At 45.0% G+C, this 25,966-nt stretch overlaps 3 protein-coding genes across 9 annotated transcripts in view; 2 read left to right on the forward strand and 1 right to left on the reverse strand.

The window, feature by feature from the left end:
- Positions 1–25,966, reverse strand: part of LOC308333053 (uncharacterized protein) — a gene marked incomplete at its 3' end in the record, with an annotated part of 91,708 nt that overhangs the window by 59,355 nt on the left and 6,387 nt on the right. The window lies entirely within an intron of this gene.
- LOC308333496 (uncharacterized protein) lies at positions 1,053–6,922 on the forward strand. 4 transcript variants are annotated; one of them, XR_013965815.1, is made up of 4 exons: positions 1,053–1,709; positions 3,085–3,394; positions 4,927–5,022; positions 5,630–6,922. XR_013965815.1 is itself a non-coding variant. In XM_080789942.1 (3 exons), the coding sequence occupies exons 1-2, from the start codon at positions 1,228–1,230 to the stop codon at positions 3,380–3,382; spliced, it is 780 nt and encodes a 259-aa protein (XP_080646068.1). In that variant the 5' UTR covers positions 1,053–1,227; the 3' UTR covers positions 3,383–3,394; positions 4,927–6,921. The 4 variants fall into 4 exon arrangements, 1 of the variants encoding a protein (XP_080646068.1); XR_013965816.1 differs by having other exon boundaries at positions 4,927–6,042; positions 6,388–6,917; XR_013965817.1 differs by having other exon boundaries at positions 4,927–6,042; positions 6,398–6,917.
- On the forward strand, positions 9,350–16,534 carry mxra7 (matrix-remodelling associated 7). 4 transcript variants are annotated; one of them, XR_013965810.1, is made up of 5 exons: positions 9,350–9,730; positions 11,744–12,062; positions 12,719–12,809; positions 15,142–16,021; positions 16,103–16,534. XR_013965810.1 is itself a non-coding variant. In XM_080789908.1 (4 exons), the coding sequence occupies exons 1-4, from the start codon at positions 9,512–9,514 to the stop codon at positions 15,254–15,256; spliced, it is 744 nt and encodes a 247-aa protein (XP_080646034.1). In that variant the 5' UTR covers positions 9,350–9,511; the 3' UTR covers positions 15,257–16,534. The 4 variants fall into 4 exon arrangements, 2 of the variants coding, with proteins under 2 accessions (XP_080646034.1, XP_080646035.1); XR_013965811.1 differs by having other exon boundaries at positions 15,142–15,323; positions 15,378–16,534; XM_080789908.1 differs by having other exon boundaries at positions 15,142–16,534.

A 25,966-nucleotide genomic window follows, 5' to 3' on the forward strand; every position in this document is an offset into this window, starting at 1 on the left:
CACACATTTCCATGTCAAGGACCCCCAGCCATCCATCCATCTTCAACCGCTTACCCGTAGTCGGGTCGCGGGGGCAACAGCTCCACCAGAGTGCTCCAGACTTCCTCCTGGGGGATTCCGAGATGTTCCCACTTCCCAGGCCAGTGAGTCGATGTGTTTCCTCCAACTGCGCCTTGGTCTGCCCCGGGGTCTCCTCCCAGTGGGACGTGCGTCGAGGACCTCCTCAGCTGGCTCCTTTCCAGGACAGGTCAAGGATCCCCAGATTAATGTATTTGTCCAATTTAAGGACCCTACAATATGTAAACATATTTATGCATATCAAACAACAACAACATATCAAAAATATTCCACATTTCACAATATTCCATTTATTTTGCCATAAGATACGGCCATGACATATATAATATTAATCATATTCGGATATTCTGTATTCGGTTTTCGGCCAACTGTTTCCTATATTCGGTATTCGGTTTCAGCCATTCGGTTTCCCTTTCGGTGCATCCCTATTTTGTTATAGCAGATCTACAAGCTCACCAAATCGCCCCCTAGCCTTGTCGCTTCTTTTGGGTTTGTGTACGAAGACTCTCACTTCTATTCATATCAGGATCTGGGAGAGTTGGTCATTGGACATTTAGTCTCCATATATGGGGACATATTGGACTAGGACGTTGGGTTATATGACATAGGCTATAACATGTCTAGTATGACAATCCCTATATTTGGTCCGGGATGACCTATAGTTCTGAATCAGATTGATGTGGCAGAACCCATATATGGATATATCTTATTGGCTCAGTCATGCTGACAAAGCATAATCGGATAATATATAATAGAGGTCTGCTCAAGGCAGAAGGCATAACTCGAAGCATCCTGGTTTAAGTTCTAATTGGACACCACTGCGGCGGGTTCTAACCTAACCTAAGTAACCAGCAATAGAGCTTCTTTTGGGTTTGTGTTCATAGACATGGTTGCTTTGCTTGTTTCTCTTCCAAAGAACCTGGCAACACTGGAGAGTTGTTGATGCTGCCGCCATTTCAACGATTTCATCACAACAAGAAGCGAGAGAGTAGCGAGCGGCGGTTGTTTTCAGTCTCTCCTGAAACTACCCGAATTCTTACACTTTAAACCAGAACACAGACGCAGATTGTGTTCATATTTTAACAGAGATTTACTTTTAAGTCCGAAGAGGAGCGCGGAACAAGCGGGGACTGCAAAAAACCTCCAAAAATGAGCTACGGAAGGCCGCCGCCCGACGTGGAGGGGATGACCTCGCTCAAAGTGGACAACCTCACCTACCGCACGTCGCCGGAGACGCTGCGCCGCGTGTTCGAGAAGTACGGCCGCGTGGGCGACGTGTACATCCCGCGGGACCGCTACACCAAGGAGTCGCGCGGCTTCGCCTTCGTGCGCTTCCACGACAAGCGCGACGCGGAGGACGCGATGGACGCCATGGACGGCGCACTGCTCGACGGCCGCGAGCTCCGCGTGCAGATGGCGCGCTACGGCCGCCCGCCCGACTCGCACTACGGCGGCAGCGGCGGAGGCAGAGACGGCGGTGGAGGCAGAGACGGTGGTGGCGGAGGCAGAGACGGCGGCGGAGGCAGAGACAGTGGCGGAGGAGGAGGCCGCAGCCGGGGCTCCGGCGGGCCGCCGCGGAGGTACGGCGGTAGCGGTGGCGGTGGCTACGGCGGGGGACGCAGGAGCAGAAGGTACAGTGATAATACATTTATATCAATCATGGCAACAGTGGTTTAGTTTTCAACCTTTTTCATTTCATATCGATGCTCTTCAGCATTTGAGCCACGGAGCGGACCACCAAATTCGATGAGATTTAGCCTTTCAGTCAGACCCAAAACTTAGAATATTAATATATCAGATTTTTGTCCACAATTCCATGCTGTATTGATGTTGGTAGTGGTACCATTAGGAGAAAGATAACAATAACATACAGAATAACATACATTTTCTAATCGTGTAAATTGAATGTAGATGTTCAACAATAATTTAACTCTTGAGAGCGTAAAACGGGCCCATTTGGTTCCATTGTTTGCTCTCAAGAGTTAAGTCCGTTTGTTTAACAAAACTACCGGTATTCATTTAGCTGGGGAACACCATTTAGTATTTATGTTGAGCAAACGCATTTTAAAATGTTGGCTCTGCTTTCATGGGGTGTTCTGTTTTTGAAAACATTTAACTTTGAAAATTGTCGCATAATGTCGTTTTATAATGCTATATGGGCACGTGGTGTGCGAGTGTGACTTGCACAAGTTGCGCCACTACCGCATACAGTACTCGAGATAACTGCATTGGGGGATTACTCAACTGGTAACGGCCACACTGTCCCCAGGGGGCCTGGGGTGTGGGACAGACTGAGTCACGGTCATTTCACACCACCACACTGAGCTAAAAGCTAAACTCAATGAGAGAATGCATGCACACATCTAAGAACTTTACTCTTTGATTGATTTTACTTTAATAGGCAGAAATGTGAACAGTAGCCTACAGAGTACAGTCAAGCACTTAGTCTGAAAGTGTCCACCAAAAATCCCCGCCTGCAGTAGCAATAGACAGTTCTTAAGTTATCAGTTATCTTAAGGGCACTCTCACTGAAACTAAAAAAGAGAAACAAACCTAATATTTGCGGGGGGGGGAAGAGAGAAGCCATTCTCCTGAATGCTGCCTTCCGGCATGGCATGGAAAAGAGTGACATTTGCATTTATTTCACCATAGTAAATGGTGAAATAGTTGCCCCCGTTCACGCAATTCTCGTCTTGTATTGACTTTGTAATCGCGCCGCTCTGACCATGCAAGTCTGGCACCTTAACACCTCTTTTCCTCACTGTCCGTGGTTGGGGGTGGAGCGCGTTGCCTGTCCCGTGTACACATGTAGATCAGGCCATTGAAATGCTAATCTCGGGGCGGGCGGTTTCGGCCCCCCATGATGGTTACAAAAACATTTCGTCTCTGTCCCTGAGTAGTTTACCTGATATTAATCTCTTTCCCCCTCCCCCTCTCTCTCTCTGTCCTTCTCTCTCTCTCACCCTCCCCCTCTCTCTCTGTCCCTCTCTCTCTCTCTCCCACTAGTCGTTCGGCGAGTCCCCGTCGGGGGCGTGGCAGGCGCAGTCGTTCCAGGAGCAGGAGTCGGAGCCGCTCCCGCTACAACAGCCGCTCCCGGTCCTACTCCAGGTCCAAGTCCAAGTCCAGGAGCCCGCGCAGGAGCAAGACCAAGTCCCCCTCCAGGTCCAGGTCCCCCCGCGGCGGCTCCAAGTCCAAGTCCCGCAGTCGAACCCCGCCTTCCAACAAGGGCTCCAAGTCCAAATCCAGGTCCAGGAGCAGGAGCCGGCCCAAATCCCCTGCAGAGGACAACGCACCGGAGCCGTAACCTGGACATACGGTATGAGAGGGAGGGTGGGGTCTGCTTTTACACACTATTAGGCTTTGTTATTGTTATATTCCTTCTTCACGTAGTCGTATTCTGCTGTCCTGATGACACTAAATTCAACGACGGCAGCATATTATAGGCTGCAGAATTCTGACTCTTTTGGATAAGAAGCGAGGTTTCGTGTATTAAGACATGTTACCAAAATGGGGTTCGTCATGGATAGGTTTAATGTAGCCTACAATCCCAGGTCTATGCGAACATTGGCTATCGACTACAGTCCTATAGCAGCCATAGTACTGCTTTGTTCTATCTACCAGGTTTCCTAATTGCATTTACAACGCTGCCTCCCCGGGTCTGTCAGATCATCATTCACGTCAATGCATTTAACTCCTGGTAGGTTGGAAGACCAGCAGTGCTAGGGACCCCCATAAGGACTAGAGTTGAGAGCCTCTGTTTTTTTATTTAAGAGCACACGCACACGGATGTGGATCTCTTTTCTGCTTTGCTTTATCAAATAGGAAATGGGTGGTGGGGAGGGATTAATGGCATTTTTATTTGCATTTTTTGTATTCATACTGGGGACTGCATTTGGGGAGGGGGTGGCTGCTTGACTCGAAACGTTCACCTAAATGTGGAATCTTTTCCTCCAAGCTGCGGAGTCCTGTTTGCAAAGAGAGGAGGAGTTTGGGGTGTGGCAGTATGAGAGCAGTTAGAGTGTGTGACCCGCCCATGTGACCTGCCTGTTGCTGGGCGCCATGGCAGTTGCTAAGGAGCAGCAGGTCACCAAGGCAACGGTGTTTGCTATGGAAGCAGGTCGTCAATGATGGCGGCGGCTGGTTGGTGTGCGGGGCTGTCAGTTGGTGTGTGAGGTGGTGAGGTACGGTATGTTCACAGGACCACAGACGCACAGAGGTCTGTCTGTACTCGCCTGTGTCTGTGCTTTTCTGCCAGCCTCTCACAAAGGGGATTGGAGTTGGAGGACCCAAGGTTTGTTTTTTCCAAATACATGCCCGGGTTAAAATAAAATAAAAATACGTTTGGGAGGTTTAGTGTGTGAAGTCTACTCTATCTTACATTATAACCACGTCTGCTAGGAAGTTGGTATTAATTCCAGATGATGGACCCTCCAACAATCTGCAAAGTAGTTTCCCTTTTAATTAGCCAGATTCATACTTAATTGCGCACAGTGTCGCATGTTGAAAATATCCGCTCCACAAGCTCACAGGAGTTAGCTGGCTGTATTTTGAGCTTGCAGATCTGCTATTTTCAGTGTGTGCCACGAAGTATGTGTATAAAGGCCTTTAGTCTAAGGAAAAAGTATTGTTGTTCAAACGAAACACGTTAATTCTACGTAACCATACAGGTCAGCATCAGGAGGTGGTTAGACGAACACGTTAATTCTACGTAACCATGCAGGTCAGCATCAGGAGGTGGTTAGACAAACACGTTAACTCTACGTAACCATGCAGGTCAGCATCAGGAGGTGGTCAGACTGCTCGTTGTGGAGCTGTAAGTTAACTCGTTGTCTCGTCCTTTCCTTCCAGATCTCAGACGCTTGAGCCTTTGCAGAGGTCATCCAGAAGAGGCTAACTTTGAGGACGTGGACGCCACGTGACATCCACATGATTACAGACCAAAAGGTTATTGGAATTGGTCTAAAATGTAAAAAAAAAAAAAAAAAAACCCCGAAAGAACAAAAATGCTTCCTTGATTTTCACGTACCCAAGCTAATTCTGTACGCTTGCTTGTATATGTGGTACTATTGTATGTTTGGAGGCGAGCATGTCGAAAAGGATTTGTAAGGCTTTTCTACCTTTTTTTGTTACTCTTTGAGTTGATTTCATATAACTTTGTACTGCTCAGTGCTCAGTGAATTCATGTTGAATTTTGTTTTTCCCCTTGTGTTTAAATCCCTCGTTTTGACTCGCATGTATCAAGGAAAGGTTATATTAGATTTAAAATGTGTTATTGTCGTAGGAAAATTGTAAAAACATTTGGAAGTGCACACAGACTTGCATAAATGTGTCCCAATGTTCTAGGCAAACATGGAAGTGATATTGTACAGTGATCTAAGTGGGGAAAATGTATCAGAAAGGACGTTCTTAATTTGTCATTGTTTAGCCATGTTTTCGGGCCAGCACATTTTTGTTTTTTCCTTTTTATACCTTCTCCTGTAATTCTTTGGTTAAAATTTGCTCTTCCCCTATGACTCTAACCCTCTTTCTTGTGTTATCTTTTGTGCACTAGGCGCAGTTGTGTAGCTGGTTGGTTGAGTAATGCTGGTTAGCTGTTAAGATGCGGTGCAGTGCGGTGGTGAGATGATGATGGTGTGGCGTGTTGCGGTGCTGAGCGCCCGGTGCTGTTCCCGGGCCTCGACCCTCCGCTGCCCCGTTGGCCGGTTTGTAAAAACAAAAAAAAAAGAGAAAAGAACGAGAGAGAAAGAAATCACAGGTGTGGCAGATCATCCATCCTTTTCATGTGTTGTGACGACTCTCCCTCCCCCCGACATGTTCTGGATGCCAGTGGTTCTCAAACGTTTCCGTGACGATTACCCCCAAATTTGTATTTGGCCGTCGACCCCCCCAAATTATCCAAATATTTTCAAGATTTTTCAAAGATGGCAGACAGACGTACATGCTCACAGCATGGCACGAAGTGACGTGAAAGCGATGTGAGCTCGTATGGGGTGCGCACGCTTTTCCGACACACCGAAGATCCGAAGCGGGGGGGGGACATGCGATGCGAAAAAGCGATGGTCCGACATGCTCCGTGCTTGCGGTTAGGGTTAGGTTAGGATTGAGGTTTCGGATCAATAGTATGTCGGAACTAAAGCCTGCACCCAGCTCGTATGGGTGCAGTACGTTAGTTAGACTAGTCATTGGTCCGACAAACGACAACCCACCTCAAACCCTAACCTAACCATAACCGCGAGCACGGGAGCAGGCGCTATTTAGTCCGACATGCGTCCGCATGTCGGACTAATGCTCCGTCGGATTTACATGCAGTCCCCAGCAGCTCGTATATCTGCTACTTTTTAAATAGCCAGGATAACACTTTTATTTTTTGCCTGCTCAGGACCCCCTGGAACGAACCCCTTCAAGTATCCCACTTTGAGAACCTCTGCTATATACGTACATCAATGCTCTCCCACCCCAACCCCCCACATGTGATTTATACTTGGGTTGCGCACAGAAAATAGCCGATCTACAAGCTCACAACATGCCATAGTCCTACTTGTTGTGAGCTTGTTGACCGGCTGTTTTCGGTGTGCGCGACAAAAGTATACATTGGGCATCACTTGTCTTTCCTCTGGTTTGTCCACTGCTGGAGTAGAGTCTGGTTATGAGGGTTGGAAAATAATGTCTAATGAATGAATGAATCTGTGTTTTGCATTACCCTGTGAGCCCCCTAGGATGTCCTCTAATAGCTTCATGTGAATGCCAATAAAATATTTCTTTGTGCTAAAAGGTTTGGCCTGTGTGGGTTTACTAATGACTTTTGGGAATGCTGCTGCTACAGTATATAACGCAGGGGTAGACATTTTGTCACCGGACCTCCGTGCCACTTTTCAAGACCACTTACTGTAGCTACTGGCCCAGGAACATAATTTTTTACATTGACAAATTGCAGTCAACAATTATTGACCCTCATAATGATGGGCTATGTCAGGGATACTCAAATTGATTTACCTGTGGGCCACATTACAAAAATGGCAAGGGGCCAGGGGCCAGTAGATAAAATTACGACATTAATGATACTTGATAACTTCTCTCTTTCAATTGCTTTATTTTCGCAAAATGTATCAAAGTACAATGTGCATGCACACAATATGTAAATAAATAAATGTGTTACATTTTCTTGCATAAACACAAAGAGCTGTTTCCATAACTGCACAAATTATTGCACATAACATGAGTAGCTGTCTGCCTGCCTGCCTGCCAGCCAGCAAGTTGGTTAACAGAAAATTTATTGTTATGGCTGAGTAAAATAAAATACAATAAACACAATTTGCCTGAAAATAGATTACCCAGCTATGACCTTTTTCATTAAAAAAAAAAGAGTAGTGATATGGCTGACTGAGTAAAATAAAACAATCTACCTGAAAATAGATGGCTATAAGTGAAGAGCAATTTCCGCAATTTCCATTTCCACCATTTCCGCAATTTCCACAATTTCCATTTCCAACTATTAATGGCAGCTGGGTTTCATCATTCAAATAAAATAGAATTCTGTCCGTTTAGCTATAAAATTATGTCAGGGAATAGGGATACACAGTATATGTCTTTCATTTGCATTGCATCTCCCCCCCCCCCCCCCAAGCTTTTATTTTCGTTCGAGTAATAGTACAACTCTAATAGTATTACTTATAATAATGTAATTAAAGATAACTTCATTCAGATTTATTTATTTTTATTTCATTTTCCAGATTTTTTTTTCTTTTTTTTAGATTTTCATTGGTGGGCCAGTCATAATGGTCCCGCGGGCCTGATGTGGCCCGCGGGCCTGAGGTTGAGTATCACTGCTGTACAGTATATAACGCAGGGGTAGACATTTTGTCACCTGACCTCCGGGCCACTTTTCAAGACCACTTACTGTAGCTACTGGCCCAGGAACATTATTTAACAGACAATTTCACAAAATCATTATAAAACACCAGGAAAATAATGTGAACTTAGGTGTTAGGGTTAGCGCTTGTGTGATGTTTAACTTTGGGTGAGGGTCCATAAAGTGTGGTTATACTTCAGGTTTCTTTGTGATATTAGAAATGTCTGCATTTATATATGTTTTTTGTTAATGTTAGATTATTGTCCAGTTATTTGATGTGTTTAGTCTGTGCTGTAGACATGGGTTTTCAAAGTGCATGTGTCTGTAAAAAGTGAGCAAAGCTCTGCTTACAGTGCTTAGTGCATGCATAGGTTTGGGAATCAGGGAACCGGAACACTGGTTACAACAGTCGGAGCTGGGACCCCCAAAATAATCACATTTGAACTGGGGACCCCCCACCCTGAGAAGCACTTGGAATTGTAGGAGTTCGGTTACATTTAGTGTATTCAAATAATACTGCAAGCTCACGCAATGTGTGAGCTTATAGATCGGCTACAAAAAAACGCAGCAGTGTGCAGTGACCTTTACAATCAGAACTGTGCAGAACTGTAAGTAAGGGTCCATTTGGACACCATCAATCGTTAACATCCTAAATCCAGTAAATCTGTCCCAATCTATGCATGCAGCAACTCACAAGGCCTTGACGTTATTTACAGTCGGGTCACAGGCCCTTTATATCTCTGTGTGAAAACACGTCCACCAGCAGAGCAGATTGCCCACTGATGAGATTAGCAGCCTGTAAATCGGTAGCTCATGTATAAACCCTGGACACTCTGTGGACAACATGACTGAAGATGGATCACACTCACAGACATTAGACTAGTGGGTTACTGTAAGGGGTGTGGCTAAACTCGAGGATGTGACGTTCTCTTCCATCCCAGATGATCCAAGGTGCCATGGCCCGAAGGGGCAACCGGCCTGCGATTGGTTTGCTGGTTGTCAGGGTAAACTTTACTATTGGGGTAGAATCTGAATACATCCATCAGATGGTTAAACTGGAGAGATATTATATTAGGCACAGTTGTAATATAATTTGTGCACAGTAGCAGAAGATATAATCTATGAGTGTGTAGATCTACTGGCAAAAAAAATAAACAATAAATTCAGTTTTTTGTGTATGATTGGTGTGCAGTGCAAACAGCTTCTCCTGCTCTTTTTTATAAAAAAATATATTCTCAAGACATGATACCAATTTTATTGGTATCGGTGATATTGATACTAAAATCAGTCTTTCCTTGACAACCAGCTATCCAATCACAGCGCAAGCCAACAGTCCGCCCGGCCTATGGGACTGTAATACACAGACGGTAGTGTGTGTTCTCTGTGTTGATGTTATTATTTGCATTTTGCAGCGGAGGACAAAGTGCAGGATGCTTATTGCAGCTTGCATTATAAAACATAGCGGAGAAACCCTTTAGAGGCTCACCGTTGTAATGCTATTTAGAGGCTGCGGTGTAATTGGCGTTTAATATAGGCTCTAGTAACATAAGTCAACAGCGCGCTGGAAAAAAACAACACTTAATAATGGATCTAACTTTTATAATATCAGCCGTCATCTTCACACTGTTCGCCATTGTTGTGGCAACGGCGTTATTTAGAAAGAGTTCTAATGTCGCCACGAGGGAGACTAAAAAGCCTGGAGGAGGACTAGGATTAGATCGACCTGTCCATAATTTGCACGAGCAGACAGTGGAAGACTGCACAGCACTAAGTACCGCTAGATCATCCCAAGATCATCTTTCTGTAAGTACAGTAGTACTGTAGTCTGTGACTGCTGTGTGGGGTTGGTAACAGGATAGGGGGTGGGATGGGCACTCTATAGGCGGGGCAGTGGTTCCCAAACCTTTTCATAGCAAGGGACCCCCACATTGACATATTAGCCTGCGCTGCGGACCCCCATTTGTACGGCTGTGACTTTAGTTTAAACAGTTTTTCATTTCAAGGACCCCCAGTTTGACATGCATTAGTCTAGTACGGACCCCCATTTATTTGCATTTATATCTCTGTGACCCCCAATTTATATTGTAAAAAAATCAATGTTAATTTAACTCTGAGAGTGTACTGTACAAATGGAACCAAATGTACACTCTCAGAGTTACAGACCCATATGGGTCCATTTGGTTACAAACTATAATTTTTCCGGCGACCCCCTGGAACTCCCTCAAGGACCCCCGAACCATGCACTGCACAGGGGTCACCAACATGATAAACGTGCTATTTTCTTGGCAGTTCTCCAGGTTTTTGTATTGTTTTCTTATTATTTTCTTATTTATATAATGACATTAATTATTTACTATGACACAGTCCACTATAGATAGTACTGGTCCTCAAATGTTTAATGTTTAAAGACCCCTTTAACTCTGAGAGTTGGAACACTGTCAGAGTTACAGACCTGTTATGGTCATTCATATTTGTGTTTCTAGTATTATTATTATTTCCCACTAATTTAGAATATCCGTGGAAAAAATGTAATGTTGACAAAAATGTCCACCACAAGCAAACATGACGATGAGCTCCTGATAGGGACATCCAGATGAACATATCTATAGTGATGTCAAATTGGATATAATTGTTTTGTCCAAAGTGTTAAAAAAATAACATAGGCTATTTGGGAAATGTTTTTGTTAATACATTTTTTTAGTAAGTATATACATGATTAGAACATGCTTAAACATGCATGCAATGCATTGTGAGCTTGTATATCTGCTAATTTCAAATGTCTGGATAAAAAGCTAAACTTAGATGAAGAGTTGTAAAATGAAACCAAATTGACCCGTATGGGCCCATTTGGTTTCATTTTACACAACTTTATTATTTATTGTTAAACATCTGGCATTACTTTAATTTTACACAATTTTATTTTATTTTGACCAATGTTTGCCTTGTTATCTCTCCTAATGGCACCAACATCAACACAGCATGGAATTGTGGACAAAATCTTATCCAACGACAACAAAATATTCTTTAGTTTTGGGGTCTGAGAGGCTAAATGTCATCAAATGGTGGTCCGTTGTGGCTCAAATGCTGAATAAATAATAGACCTTGACATGAAAAGGGTTGGAACCCACTGCTTTACAATACACAACTGGCACAGGGTGTGAAAACACCGCCCATGGGGAGTGTCTGGGGGAAGGTGGAGAGGTGACATAGGTCTCTCCACACAGACACAGATCTGTGGGGGGATGGAAATGTAACCTGAGCTAACAAATTGATTTACCTTTTCCATGTCATGATCAAATCATTGCAACCCATGTGGTCAGAGGGGCTGAAGTGAAACACCGTGCAAACCGTGGCAAGGTTTGAATGGTACAGTAGATCTGCTATTTTCGGCTAATGCTAGGTTCAGGTTTACGTTTTGAATATAAAAAAAGAATCCTATCACTCACAGATTTTGGCGGAGCCCCTCCTCAGCCCTGTAGCAACTCTAAGGACCCCCCCTAGGGTCCGAACCACAGTCGAAGACCCCTGCTTTAGGACAGTCCTATTGTCAGTCATATTGGGGTGTGGTCAGATCTGATAGCAGCCGTTGTTCCAGCTCCTACATGACATCACATGGAATTTAAATCTCACCAGGCGTAATATTTGCCTATAAGCGGACATGTGATATGTCTGGCTACACAAGACAATGTGCTTTTGACCTCAGGGGCACTAACTAACATCATTAAAAAACAAGTTAATCAGCTAAATCACATTTAGAACTATGGCATTATAGCTCCAAAACGTGCCAATCCAATCTCACCCTTAATTCTCTGACAGGAGGAGTCACACCTCGACCCTCGCACTGAAGAATTGGGAACAACAGCAACAGTTGAACAGTCCACATCGACACTCTCCGGCCATGAGCCTGCATCTAGATTAGACACAGAAGAATTGGAAACAGCAGCAGCATCAGTTGAACAGTCCACATCGACACTCTCCGGCCACGAGCCTCTAGCATCTAGTTTAGACGTAGTAGACTCGTCGCCAGGGAGGGGACACAGCAGGCCGTACATTGGGCTGTCTGATACGGAGCTCTTAAAATGTGCTTTCTCTCACTCCCAGGCCGACGGACCCCCAGAGAGCCTGGGCATCCTAGGTGAGTACTAATGCTCCCGGTCGTCCCCAAAGTCTCGCCTCGATGCCCGGGGGAGGGCAAGTTGTTACTTGACCTAATGTCAAGTAACAACATCATGTAATCATATCTCCTGTCGTGTAATTAACACATTACACCACATTTTATATTGTGATGCCCCACCGGAGCACTGCCATTATTGACTTATTACTTATTGTATACATTATTATTATAGTTATTTTCTTTCTTTCTTTCCTTTCTTTCTTTCGATATCTATTTTTTATTATCCTCTTTTATCCTTGTTTTATTAATTTTACCCATTGATTGCGTTTTAATTCTTATGGTAAATCATGCTGCTCTTTTACCGTGTTCTGTACAGCACTTTGTAACCTTGTTTGGAAAAGCGCTATGCAAATAAATCAATGTATTTTCATTACCGTGTGTAGTGTGAGAGTACAGAATCCTTATGGCGTACAGTAGGCCTGTCCCAATTATTACATTTCACACAGTTATTTTACATAATCGTCCATTCATTTGTATACACAAAATGTGTTGAAAGATGTTCACACAATCTTCAAAGATAGCGGAAATAGCTGATTCATTTTGAGTTTGCAGATCAGCTATTTATTTGAAGGTCCTAAAACATAATTTCATTCAGTTTTGTCCCCGTTTTCCAACAGATGACACAGAATTCAAGTACATGCCGGGGGCGGTGCGAACACAACAGATGCAGTCGATGATGTCCAAAGACGAGTTGGAGGACGAACGAAGGCAAGTGGGAGCAAAAACATGTATCTCAAACTCTACTAGTCGACTGGAGATCCAGTATAAGTAATTTTACACTTGGTTGCATGCTGAAAATAGCAGATAGTCTAGTTTCAGTGTGTAAAATCAGCCATTACGACGGCATCAAGGCCCGCCAAAATACATTTCTAACAAAATCTTATTATTTAGTCGACTAAAACTAGACTCAACACTAAAACATTCCAGGTGACTAAAATGTGACTACGTCTAAATGAAAACTATTCAAGAGACTGATGACTAAAACTAAAATCAAAATTTGCTGGCAGAGAGAGTCTCTGTGAGCCATGCCCATGTGACAGGCTGGCAGAGAGAGTCTCTGTGAGCCATGCCCATGTGACAGGCTGGCAGAGAGAGAGAGAGAGTGGAGCACATGTTGCTGGCAGAGAGAGTCTCTGTGAGCCATGCCCATGTGACAGGCTGGCAGAGAGAGAGAGAGAGAGTGGAGCACATGCATGTGTAGTAAAGTATGAGTCATCCCCCACCCAGGGTGTGCATGGATTAAACTTCTTTATTTGGAATCCATAGAAAGCCAGCATGTATTCTATGGAAGCGTGTTGCACAGTGAAAATAGCCGATGGATGAGACAGATTTTATACAACCCTCAGCTTACCTTTTGGTGTTTTAAGCAGTAATTTAGCTATTGAAAAATATCAGATCTACAAGCTCATATCTGATAATGCCTGGGGTCCTTGACATGAACTATTGAGCACCACTTGGCACTTATATAGAAACAGTTATTTAAGTAATGATAGTTACATAACATCGTTTAAATGAGACGCATATGCATGTGACTTTGTTATAGTCCAAAGGCACATTACGTCAGTCGAGGAGATGTAGTTAGTTGGCCCTCATGGTGTTTTCATATTTTCTAATATTGCCCCCTTTTGAAAAAAGTGTGGACAGTACATAGTCTAAAACAATATACTGTCAAAATAAGAATGTGTACATTGATTGATGCTATAGGATACCAGGTAAACAGTGAACCCAGCATCTGTTGAAATAGCAATGCATGCTGTATACATAAATTACGTTTTTTTTAACACGGTGGTCAAGAAAAACAAGCCCATGTAACAAAACATTGTGAGCTCTGGCTATGTCATTTGCATTTGAACTGCTCCGTTATGTAAAATATATAATATACCCAAATGTTCACCCCAGAGTGGCCAGGAAGCGACCTGCATATACAGTAGTATCACAGTAATCCGAGAGGAAGCGACCTGCATATACAGTAGTATCACAGTAATCTGAGAGACCTCCCAAACGTATGGCTTTTAACACCCCAATTATCTGAACCATTATTCTGGTTTAGATTTTCCATTTCCAAAACCAATTATCTATGGTGTAATTACTCCATTTCTCCGGTGTATTGCACGTTTTTGTCCTGCTGAGTGGAGGTGTTGATTGAAATAAACAAGCCTGCTTTGCTTAACCTTTAATGTGACTGAAGGGCACACACACACACACATCAGTGCTCTTGTTAATCCTCCAAGGCTTCTCCTCTATTCCACCACTAGGGGTCAGTAACCACCAAACTATGGTTTGTCAATCACAGAGAAGTGGGTTTGGGGGGGTTCCAGGTGGTCCCCAGCTAAACTTAGATGAAGAGTTGGTAACCTGTACGGTCCATTTGGTTTCACTTTACACTCTCAAGAGTTTATTTATTGTTACACATCTGCATTACTTATTTAATTTACACAATTAGAGAATGTAGAAGAATTGTTATTTTGACCAACGTTTGCCTGTTAACATCAATACAGCATGGAATTGTGGACAAAATCTTATCTAACGACAACAAAATATTTGTGTCCATATATGATGTGGAGACAATAAAGACTATTATTATCATCATTATTGAAGGTGGTAACAGTCCATTTGCTCAGTACAATATTTCGGGGGCATATTTTGAATTTGTGCAGGGTTGAGTATGTTGAATCTAGTTTGCATTTAGTTGGATTTAGTTGAAATAAAATGGCGATAGTATTCAGTGTGGGGCAGGTCACAGCCAGATTTGGGAGACCAGTAGCTTTGTTGTTGCAAGGAAAGGAAAGCGGTAAAATGAGACTTTCGTGGTCGTTTTCATCTCAGATTTAGTCCGACGGAGGGACACAATATAACTCTATGGGGACACAAAAGCAACACAAAAGTAGGACCCGGAAGTATCTCTGGAGGGGGGGCGCTTACGTCACGGCTGAAATACTGAATACGAGACGATTTTAAAAATGACCCAATGATGTCAGGTCTTGGAATGTGCGTAGTACACATTGATTGATTTGATCTTTCACTTCCTTCCTTCCCCTAGGGTTCAACGGGAGCAGCTAGCGGCCATCTTCCAGCTGCTGAAGGACAACCAGGAGACATTCGGCGAAGTGGCAGAAGAAGACATGGACCAGCAACTCAAACTGTACTCAATCTGAAGGAGCTATGGACCAGCAACTCAAACTGTACTCTATCTGAAGGAGCCATGGACCAGCAGCTCAAACTGTACTCCATCTGAAGGAGCCATGGACCAGCAGCTCAAACTGTACTCCATCTGAGGTTTATTGTATACCCCTCGTTGAGACCTGAGGCCCGGTTCTACAGAATGCCTTATATCTAAACCGGTAGTTCTCTCACACCTTCAAAGATTTTCAAAAATAGTACAAGATCGCAGCGTGCCACAAAGTGCCACGCGCTGCTGTGAGGTTGTATATCATAATTATCTGCTATTTCTGAATAAAGGCTATGCTCGTGACATCGTTGTAGCCGTAAGTTATGCGGGAACGCCTATGGAGTGGCAGAAGAACTACTTTCTGGCCTTGGCAGCCTATACTGTACATCCACACAGAAAAGTCCTGTCTGATTGACAGCCCATACATCCACACAGAAAAGTCCTATCTGATTGACAGCCCATACATCCACACAGAAAAGTCCTATCTGATTGACAGCCCATACATCCACACAGAAAAGTCCTATCTGATTGACAGCCCATACATCCACACAGAAAAGGCCTATCTGATTGACAGCCCATACATCCACACAGAAAAGTCCTATCTGATTGACAGCCCATACATCCACACAGAAAAGTCCTATCTGATTGACAGCCCATACATCCACACAGAAAAGGCCTATCTGATTGACAGCACATACATCCACACAGAAAAGTCCTATCTGATTGACAGCCCATACATCCAAACAGAAAAGTCCTATCTGATTGACAGCCCCATACATCCACACAGAAAAGTCCTATCTGATTGACAGCCCCATACATCCACACAGAAAAGGCCTATCTGATTGACAGCACATACATCCACACAGAAAAGTCCTATCTGATTGACAGCCCATACATCCAAACAGAAAAGTCCTATCTGATTGACAGCACATACATCCAAACAGAAAAGTCCTATCTGATTGACGGTCCATACATCCAAACAGAAAAGTCCTGTCTGATTGCATTAAACAATGTTAATCTCACCAACATTGCAGCTTGAATTATCCTCTTCCTATCTGCAATGTTTTTGTTTCATAATAAATCCACCATAGACATGTATGTTATGAGCTACTTTCTGTCAATACATTCTGTGCAGGTGATTGACAAGTGTCAAGAGTTTAGAAGCACTCGTTTCCAAAAACGCAACATCCTTGTTAATATGTCTTATGTGTTTTGAGTTTGTGCAAATAAAATTTGTTATAAATAAACATTTATTTCTTTCTTGTACTGGTTATTTGTTTTTGTTATGAAAAGAAAGCATATGTTTCGTTCCTCTAAGTTTGTGGGTGTGTCATGTTTCATAATTATGTAGGCCTACATCTTTTAAAGCCCTTTTTTACTATTTTTAAAACCATTTTCAGTTCAACTAGCCGATCTACATCGACACGTTGTGAGCTTGTAGACTGGCTATTTTAACTATTCAAAAATAGTAAAAACAAAAAAAAAAGAGTTTAGAGATAAGGGCATGGACAAAAATAGAGCCCCAGGTGTCTGCTTGTTTTCACTTTTCATTTTCAATATGTAAAATTACAGCATGCATAAAAGTCATACAAGTCATACAGTCATTCTTACTGCAATGGAATGCCCCAGGTGTACGTTTTTTGTATATTTTCCTAAAACATTTAAACTGACATGTGTGCGTACATGCAGGCAGGCGTGTGTGTGGATAAGAGGGTGTTATGTACCTGCCAAATTTGATTTGGCAAATCACTTCAGATTACTTTATTTTCAGACTCCCCTGAGTCTGAAATAAAGATTGAATTGAATTGACAAAAGTATACATAATCTATAAAATCCTGGGGTACGTAGATCAATCCCTCATGTGAGTTTATGTACTTTAAAAAGTGTGTGTTTGTACATGAAGCATTAAAGTGGTGCTTCTTCATTGCAGACAGGAATAGGCAGTTCACCCAGACCTTGAGACATTGATTGACTGATTGAATCAATCAATGAAGACAGCAGAGCAGAGGAGGACAGAGAGGCAGGGTAAGAGAACCTGACAGACAGACACCCATCTAAAAACATGTTGTGAGATGGTCCCCATAAGAGATAAGAGACTATGTGAAATGCCTTTTTCAATTGTCTATTTTTGAACAGCTGAAGTAATGGGAAGAGAGCAAGTGCAGGTGGGCCACGTACAGTGCAAGCTAAACCTCTGCTGCCCTCTAGTGACAGTGATAGTACACTGCAGCGTGAGCCACTGTGTGAAATAGCATCATCCCTCTCACTAGAGTCAGTGGTTCTAACAACAGAGACAGACAGACACGACAAAGTTTAGTTTTGTTTCGCCACATTAAAGTACAATAACAAACAGTAATGTTCGTCAAAATCAGTAATTAAGGGCCAGGGAGCATAAGGCAGTAATGGGGAGTATAAGGCCTGGGACAGGTGAGTCAGTAGTACAATTTAGGCATTTAGTGGACGAGTGAATTACAGACATCAACAGCTGCTCGCCCCAAGCCGTGTATATTAGTGTATCCGTGGATATACACGGCGATATTCAGATAATCTTCAACCGATTGTTATAATTCGAAGTGGTATATATTCCGTGAAGTTTATAGTAAATAGGCAGCATAAGGCAGTAGTCAGTAACAAGGTTGCATAAGGCACTAGTGAGTCAGTAATTAGGCAGCATAAGGCAGTCGAGTCAGTAATACGGCTAAATCAGGCAATAAGAAGTTAGCAATAATAAGACAGCATAAGGCATTAGAGTCAGTAATGAGGCTAAATAAGGAGTTAGTAATAAGGTTGCATAAGGCAGTACGTATAATGAATCAGGGGATGCATGGCTTAATGCATTATGCATATCGATCTTGGTGAAGTTTGAGAAGCACTGAAGAACTGAGCTATAAGACCATTCGCTATACAGTGTTAGCTGGAGGCCAAACTAGGAATATCTCACTAGAGGCAATTAGGAATGAATCGCCTCAGATAGTAGCAGTTTCTTGTAGTAGGCTAGCTGTGTTGAAAGACAAAATCAGAGGAGTATGAATGAATGAGAATGAAGGCTAACTTGGAAAAACACATCACCACATCCAGTTTGGCGTGCTCTCAGTTGGTTTCTGCTTCAAACAAACAAGACCAATCCGGTGTAGAGCCAACCTACTATATATTCTAATGATACAATGTGCACACACATACAGTACACGCACACACACAGTTTCCGTATCCTCTATATATAGACAAAAAACAGATCAAGCAAATTGATAGTCTACTCATATAACAGCTTCCACTGCCAGTCAAATAAAATGGTAATAGAACGTGCTTCTGATCGTTGCGCACGCTTCAGATCATGTTTAAAGGTCAAATAAAGTATTGTGTCTAAAGGCTTCGTCATGTAAGAAAATAATATATCAGCCCATTAGCGCACAAGAGTCAGGTGTTTTCTATTGGATGGGCAGTGTTGGCAGGGATGGATGTCTACCATGATCAATTCATGTCCTGCCTCCTCTTACACACTGACAAAATATTTACAGAAAATGACATCAACCGGCTCCGTAAAATCTCTGTTAATTTAAGAAACGGAACAGATTTGTACTCTCGTCGCTTGGACCACCCACCGGTGGTCCCGGCAAAGACCCCGACGTTGAGAATCAATTCCATTCATTCTGATGTTTACTGACGTAGTACTATAACTAAACCCCCTCAGAACTGTGTGTACTGACGTAGTACCAACTAAACCCCCTCAGAACTCTGTTTACTGACGTAGTACCAACTGAACCCCCTCAGAACTCTGTTTACTGACGTAGTACCAACTGAACCCCCTCAGAACTCTGTTTACTGACGTAGTACCAACTGAACCCCTCAGAACTCTGTTTACTGACGTAGTACTATAACTAAACCCCTCAGAACTCTGTTTACTGACGTAGTACCAACCAAACCCCCTCAGAACTCAGTGTAATGCCGCACCAGAGCGGTCAGGTGCTGGTTCTCCCGTGTCAGAGCGGCCTCCTCCTTCCTCAGGTTCAGCTGCTCCAGTCGGGTCTTGTTGTAGCGCTGCCAGAAGCGCTCCAGATCCCTGTATTTCGTCATGGCCTCGACCGTCTCCCTGGACAGCGTCTCGGCCGCTCCCTCCTCCGGCGCGCTGAAGGGCGCTAGTCCCGTCCCCTGCTCGCACGCCAGCTTGACGCACATCTCGAAGCGGAACAGGAGCCTCTCCCCCTTGGTGCGGATGTCCCGCAGCCTCTTCTCCGAGGCGCTGGTGTTCATGACCAGCCTGGTGAGCCGGTCCTTCGCCCCCAGGCGCTCGCGGGTCATCCTCTGCTTGACCAGGCGGGCCTTCACCTTCACCCGGTCCGTGTTGACCCTCAGGTCTTCGTACTCGAGCTCCCGCTTGCTGGCCGTGCCGTCGGCGGAGAACTGGCCCCCCGACTCCAGCACCATGGTGTCCCGCAGCCGCTGCAGCCGCCGCATCTTCCGGGCCTGCTTGAGGATCTTCTTGGTGGTGGAGCGGTCCTGCATGGCCAGCAGGGCCGCCCGGAACTCCACCAAGGCTTTCTCGTACTCGTCGCCGTTCTCCTGCAGTGCCGCCTCCTTCCGGTCCACGGCCTCCTGGTGCGCCGCGATGTCCCGCGTGGCGAAGTCCGTCTTGGCCAGCTGCATCCGCTCCAGCGCCTCGTGGAGGCTCTCGAAGTCCAGGCCGGCGTAGAACTTCAGGTCGAAGGCGCGCTGGCTCATCACCTCGTAGACGTCCCTCAGGTAGCCCGCGTCCTCCCAGTGCTTGGCCAGCCGCTCGTCGCGCTCCGAGTCGAACTCGCGGCGCAGCTGCTCCTGGCCGCCGGTCCACAGCGTGTCCACAGCCGCCAGACGCTTCTCCTGCAGCGCCTGCAGCCGCTCGCCGAACTGCAGGTGGCAGATCTGCGCCTGGGCCTGCTGCTGCTGCGCGTCCGCCAGGTCGCTCGCCAGGGCCTTGACGACGCGGTTCTTGCTCATCATCACCGTCTCGAAGAGCTGCCGGGAGAGGTCGAGGTCCTGACGCAGGTCCTCCTTGAGGGAGTCGCGGAAGGCGCCCAGCCACACGATGTTCAGCTGCTGCATGCTCTCCACGCCCAGCTCCTCCTCCCGCTTCATCCTGTCCAGAAGCTGCTGCAGCTTCTCCTCAGCCGAGGGCCCGACGTCCTTCTTCTTGGGCGGCATAATGTATATAGTAGTGTAAGTAGTGCTCCCACTGTGTGCAGATTAATGTATATAGTAGTGTAAGTAGTGCTCCCACTGTGTGCAGATTAATGAATAACAACCAAACGGTAAATGTAATATATAACGGCCACCCTCGATGAGGTCATTGTTTACACCCCGTTCAATGCCCAAATACGGAAATTACAGGTCGAAAAAAAGAATATAAATACACTGGAAGATGTATAAGCGATAATATTATTGGGATATGTGTTGGAAATCTATAATATTACGATGACAAGATTCTGCTTGAAAGTACAAAAGTACAGAATGTGATTTGTGCTACTTTCTTTACGACAAGGCTTTGGGCAGCGGTGGCCGAACGGTTTGCGGAGCGGTCTTGATATCGGAAGGTCGCTAGTTCGTATCCCCGGACCGGCATGTTAAAATTACCACCGCTGAAGTGCATTGAACTTTGAGCAGGGCCTGGCTCTAAACAAGTTCTTGAGCTTAGTCCAGTTACCCTGGGTTAACATAGTACCTTTCCTTTGCTGTGGCTTGTGTAAGGTCATCGGTCATTCAGGGGTGGAGTGACCGGTATAGGGCATCGGTCGGGGTGGAGTGACCGGTAGAAGAGCTGGATGTGAACCGTGAGGTTACTATACTTTGATCCCTGTGGGCTCCCCTGAGTTAGTATTAGTATAGAAGTGTCTTTGAACAAGAATGCTGAACCCCTAATTTAGTCCGGCAGACTGTCGAGGTGGACGGGTGGGAAATTTGGGATATAGTCTTTTTTTATTGGCCCAAAATATTGTCTATATACGGATGAATCCACTTGCTGACCGGCTGTATTGGGCAATTTGTTTTATAGGGTTTTCTTGTGATCCTACCATTAATTAACATCCTAGGCAAAAATGTAAAAGAAATGTCACACTTTCCTTTTGCTTTAAGTAGCATGTGACGTGTCAAACTAGGGGGTTTTCATGATTCTGAATCCATTGCAAGCATTAGTTTTGCACAAAATACACTCCTTGGGCTAATAATGGCCATAGCCACTTGCCCAAAATGTGCTGACCTCATCACATTTGTCATGACGTCTATGGCCGTTTTTAGCCCAAGGAGTGTTTTTTAAACAAAAAAAAACATTTGAATATTACTACCTTGCGGGGGTCCTTGACATGAAAAGGTCAGAGAACCGTGAGGGGCTATGCAGTGAATATAGACCAGGTTTCTATATACACTGCGTGGCAAGTCCAGCGGTGGAATATAATAATAACCATGAGATGTAATCAGTGTAGCCCCTTAGACTACTTAATGAAACGGACCGGAGTTGCACTTTACTTGGTGTGTGCTTTTTCGATCTACACCAAAATATAGACATGGCTGCCACATGAAAGCCAGACATTGGAGGGGCTTTTATAGCACCTCTTAAAGACACAAACGTGTAACACAAAAACTAACCTAGAAAACATGTCTGTCAAAAAAAATATTGTATAGTTTGGGGTATCGTCAGTGGCCAAGAGTCTCTGCATGGCAGCATGTCCGGTGGGTGGAAGCGATGTGATTGGCCATGCAGTCTCAGCGGCGGCCTTTAGGGAATTGGCGCCCTATAGGCCGCATCCCACGGGCCCTTCCCGACTCGCGCAATCACAGAACAGGACACAAAGCGAACCAGCAATGAATGATGTCCATACATATAGATATATACTGTATATAGTCCAGCTCCTCAAACGAAAAAGCCTTGTGCCCCCTCTTCTAACTGCCACCCTAGGCAATGTGCCGCGCTATAGGAAATCTGCCACCCTAGGAAATCTGCCACCCTATAGAAATCTGCCACCCTAGGAAATCTGCCGCCCTATAGAAATCTGCCGCCCTAGGCCATTGTCTATGTGGCCCTTATATACCGGCCCTGTCTTCGTTTTGACTGGCAACTCTGCCTTTGTGCCTTATTGGAAAATGCCAGCTCAAACTCCAAATGGAGCCAAACTTCATCGTCTCCATTATACGTTGTAATGGGCCCTAACAGAGAACCCCCTGAGTCTATAAATATGGAAAGAGGATCGTCATTTCTTAAGACGTCTAGGGAGAATTTATAACATGAATGTAAAAAAGAACCTGAACAAAATAAAGTATACTATTTCTACTGATACAAGCTATACAGATTTGTTGATCATTAAAATAAACGTTTAATGTTTGTCTCGATGCAACGCGTTGTAAGTTTGTAGATCTGCTATTTTCACTACTTTACTTTTTTTTAAATATATTTTTTTATATAATTTTCCCCTATAATTACAAGCCCACAATAGGGATAGGTTATTGATCTATTATTTTGTTATATTATTTATTATCGATAATATTTCTATAATTTATTAAATCGATTAGTTTGATTAATTGGTGCACACTGGGACCCCCAGGGGTCATTGTGGCGGTTCCATGGGGTCCACAGCTTATTGATTAATACTTAAGGAAGCAAATGGATCGAACCGATCCTATAGTGTGAGGGCCCATGAGGGGTCCCTGGACCCAGTGTTGATAACCAGTGCCTTGTATATATATATATATATATAATAACTGTAAGTATAGTCCTAATTCCCTCAGAAGAAGGGAGTGCAATGGCGCACGACGGCGTGCAGGTACTTGTTCTCTCGTTTCAGAGCGATCTCCTCCTTCTTCAGATACAGCTGCTCCAGTCGGACCTTGTTGTAGCGGTGCCAGAACGGCTCCAGCTCCCGATACTCCGCCATCGCCTCCGCTATCTCCTTGGGCGGCGCCTCCGCCGGCGGGTCGGGCGGCTCCTTATTGCTCGTCGACCTTTGGCCTTTGACCTGCTCGCCGTCTATCTTGTCGCACATCTGCGCGCGGAACAGGAGCCTCTCCCCCTTGGTGCGCGTGTCCCGCAGCTTCTTCTCGGCGCAGCTGGTGTTCATGACGAGCCGCGTGAGGCGACTCCTCGCGGCCGTGCACTCGCGGGTCATCCGCGACTTGATCCGCGTGGCCTTCATGGCCATGCTCGCCACGCTGGCTCTCTTCTCCGCCGTCACCGAGTCCCTCCGGTTGCCGTCTTTGTTGTTCCCGCCCGCCGTCGTCCCCGCCTGTCCCACCATGGCGTCCCGCTGCGCCTGCAGCTTCTGCAGCTTCCGGCCCTGCACCAGGATGCTCTTGGTGCAGCAGCGGGCCTCCATGGCCTTCAGGGCCACCTTGAACTCCTTCTCCGCCTTCTCGTACGCCTGCTCGTCCATCTTGAGGTCGTCCCTCGCCTCGTCCTTCTTCTTCTGCTGGTCCAGGATGTGCTTGGCGGCCAGGTCGTTCTTGGTGATCTGCAGCCTCTGCAGCGCGTTGGTGAGGCTCTGGTAGTTCAGCCTGGCGTCGAAGTGCATGTCGAAGTCGCGCTTGTGCATCACCTCGGACACGTCCTTCAGGTAGTGGATCTCCTCCCGGTGCTGCTCCAGCATCTCCTCCCGCTCCGAGTTGAACTCTGCGCTCAGCTCCTCCTGGCCGCCCCGCCACAGCTGGTCCAGCGTGGCCAGGCGGATGAGCTGCAGGTCCCGCAGCTTCTTCTGGAACTCCTGGTGCGAGTCCTGGGCCTGCTTGGCCTGCTCCATGGACCGGTTGAGGTCGTCCGCCAGGACCTCGATGATCTGGTTCTTGATCTTGAGCACCTTGTCGAAGTTGACCTTGGACAGGTCGATGTCCTTGCGCAGGTCCTTGGCGAGCTCCTTGCGTTGGACCTTCATCCGCGCGAAGTTCAGCTGCTGCGTGCTGTAGATGCTCAGCTTGGACTCCTCCTGCAGCCGCTCCATGAGCTCCTGGACCTTCTCCTCGTCCGTGGGTCCTTTCGCCTTCTTGCCGCCCTTCTCTTTTGCCTTTGCCATGATGTATAAACATGCACCAGTGGCTCCACTGTGCAGCGCTCAGAATGACTAATAAAACATGCACCAGTGACTCCACTGTGCAGAGCTCAGAATGACTAATAGCAAAATAGTAAATATGTTATATACTCCTATAGGTGAGGTAATTGCTGTCGACATCAGTCTTTCCCAAAGACTTAATTACAGGCTGTATTTATATACATAATAGAAATACATTAGCCTTAAACCATCTGTTCTATGAAGACGTATAGGCGATATTACATTTCCAAGATGCTGCTTGAAAAGTTCAGCATTATGTTCTGATTATTAGAGACATACAAAATGTTTGTTTTTATATGCTATACTTTATTAATTATACTAACTAGCCCTTACCCGTTGTGAGATATTTGCCCCCCTCTTGTGGCCGTGGGGGGGGTACTGCGCCCGGTGTGTTTTTAATTCACTAATAAATCTTGCATCCTTTGGTATTCTTCTCCTGATAAACTACATGGTTTGCACACATCTCACCATGCACAACGGCGACAGGTAGCCTGTCCACACATGGACCGCTACTTTGCATTCATATTCATGTCATATTGACAGTACAATACCCATTTTTGCATTTTTTAATCCACTAATAAATTCATTATAAATTTAATTGTCAAATTTAATGTGTCAAATTGGAAAAAGGGCTCCATTAAGACCTCCATATAATTATGGTCCATGCCTGTGTGAAAAGTGGGAGTGATTGGGCCAGCCAATGTTGAGATAAAGCGCTGTCATGTAGATCCGTGTGTGATTATATAGACTATGACTATATTTGACTAAAACGAAATGTATTCAAATAACTATAAGACTAAAATCTAAATGTACTGTCGTCAATAACAACAAACAACATAAACACTGTAGGCCATTATTATGTGTGGTGATTCTGTCTGTTTTTACTGGCTCTTCTGGTGGCTTCTATACACTGCCGTTTGTTAATCCACAGTGACGTCATGCGTCTGGGGTTAATCTGGAGCCGATGAGAGACTAGCCCAGATCCTGATAATGGCTTACGGTGTGAAGCGAGCGTGAGCGAGGGGGGGGTGTGTGTGTGTGGGGGGGGGTGGGGGGGCTTAGCACAGGATCAATGACATGTCCTGTCCCACAGCGAATGTCACTTACACTGAGTGAGAGTTTTATACAGCACTGAACTGGGCTAGTGGGGCTCAGGGGTGGGCAATTTTTTTCCATTTTTTATGGAGGGACAGACAGTAGGCTGACAGGAAATGGGGAGAGAGATGGTGGCGGAAGACATGCAGTAAAGGCCGTCGGGATCGGGAGTCGAACCCGCGGCACACTGCCAGACTGGGTTACCACTGGTAACTTATACCAGCCAAGGTGCCTGGACCGCTGAGCCATGTGGCCCAGGCCAGATTCAGTGATTTATACTGCCGTTATCTGGCTGCATTGAAGTGTATGATTGAACTTTTCATGGTCTATATTGTTTAGAATTGCTTTAAAATGTCCTATTATAATAAAAGCAATACATCTCAAACTCTGATAGCCAATGCTAGCCAATTAGGATGGAATATGAAGTATTCGACCCGATGACTATAGAGATGTGTAACGATTTGTGGGATTTTTGGACAAAATCTAGGAGTAGTAATATAAAAAAAAAATTGTTTTTCAAAAGTCGGCCTCCTGGTGGCGCT

This window comes from Protomyctophum bolini (assembly GCF_963924005.1).
Source record: "Protomyctophum bolini genome assembly, chromosome: 18".
NCBI lineage: Eukaryota > Metazoa > Chordata > Actinopteri > Myctophiformes > Myctophidae > Protomyctophum > Protomyctophum bolini.

Excerpts from the sequence above, each read along its gene's own strand:
- LOC308333496 (XM_080789942.1), top strand. The coding sequence starts at position 1,228 with ATGAGCTACGGAAGGCCGCCGCCCGACGTGGAGGGGATGACCTCGCTC. Across the intron at positions 1,710-3,084 it reads GGGGGACGCAGGAGCAGAAG|TCGTTCGGCGAGTCCCCGTC; the intron begins GTACAGTGATAA and ends CTCTCCCACTAG.
- mxra7 (XM_080789908.1), top strand. The coding sequence starts at position 9,512 with ATGGATCTAACTTTTATAATATCAGCCGTCATCTTCACACTGTTCGCC. Across the intron at positions 9,731-11,743 it reads CATCCCAAGATCATCTTTCT|GAGGAGTCACACCTCGACCC; the intron begins GTAAGTACAGTA and ends ATTCTCTGACAG. Across the intron at positions 12,063-12,718 it reads AGAGAGCCTGGGCATCCTAG|ATGACACAGAATTCAAGTAC; the intron begins GTGAGTACTAAT and ends GTTTTCCAACAG.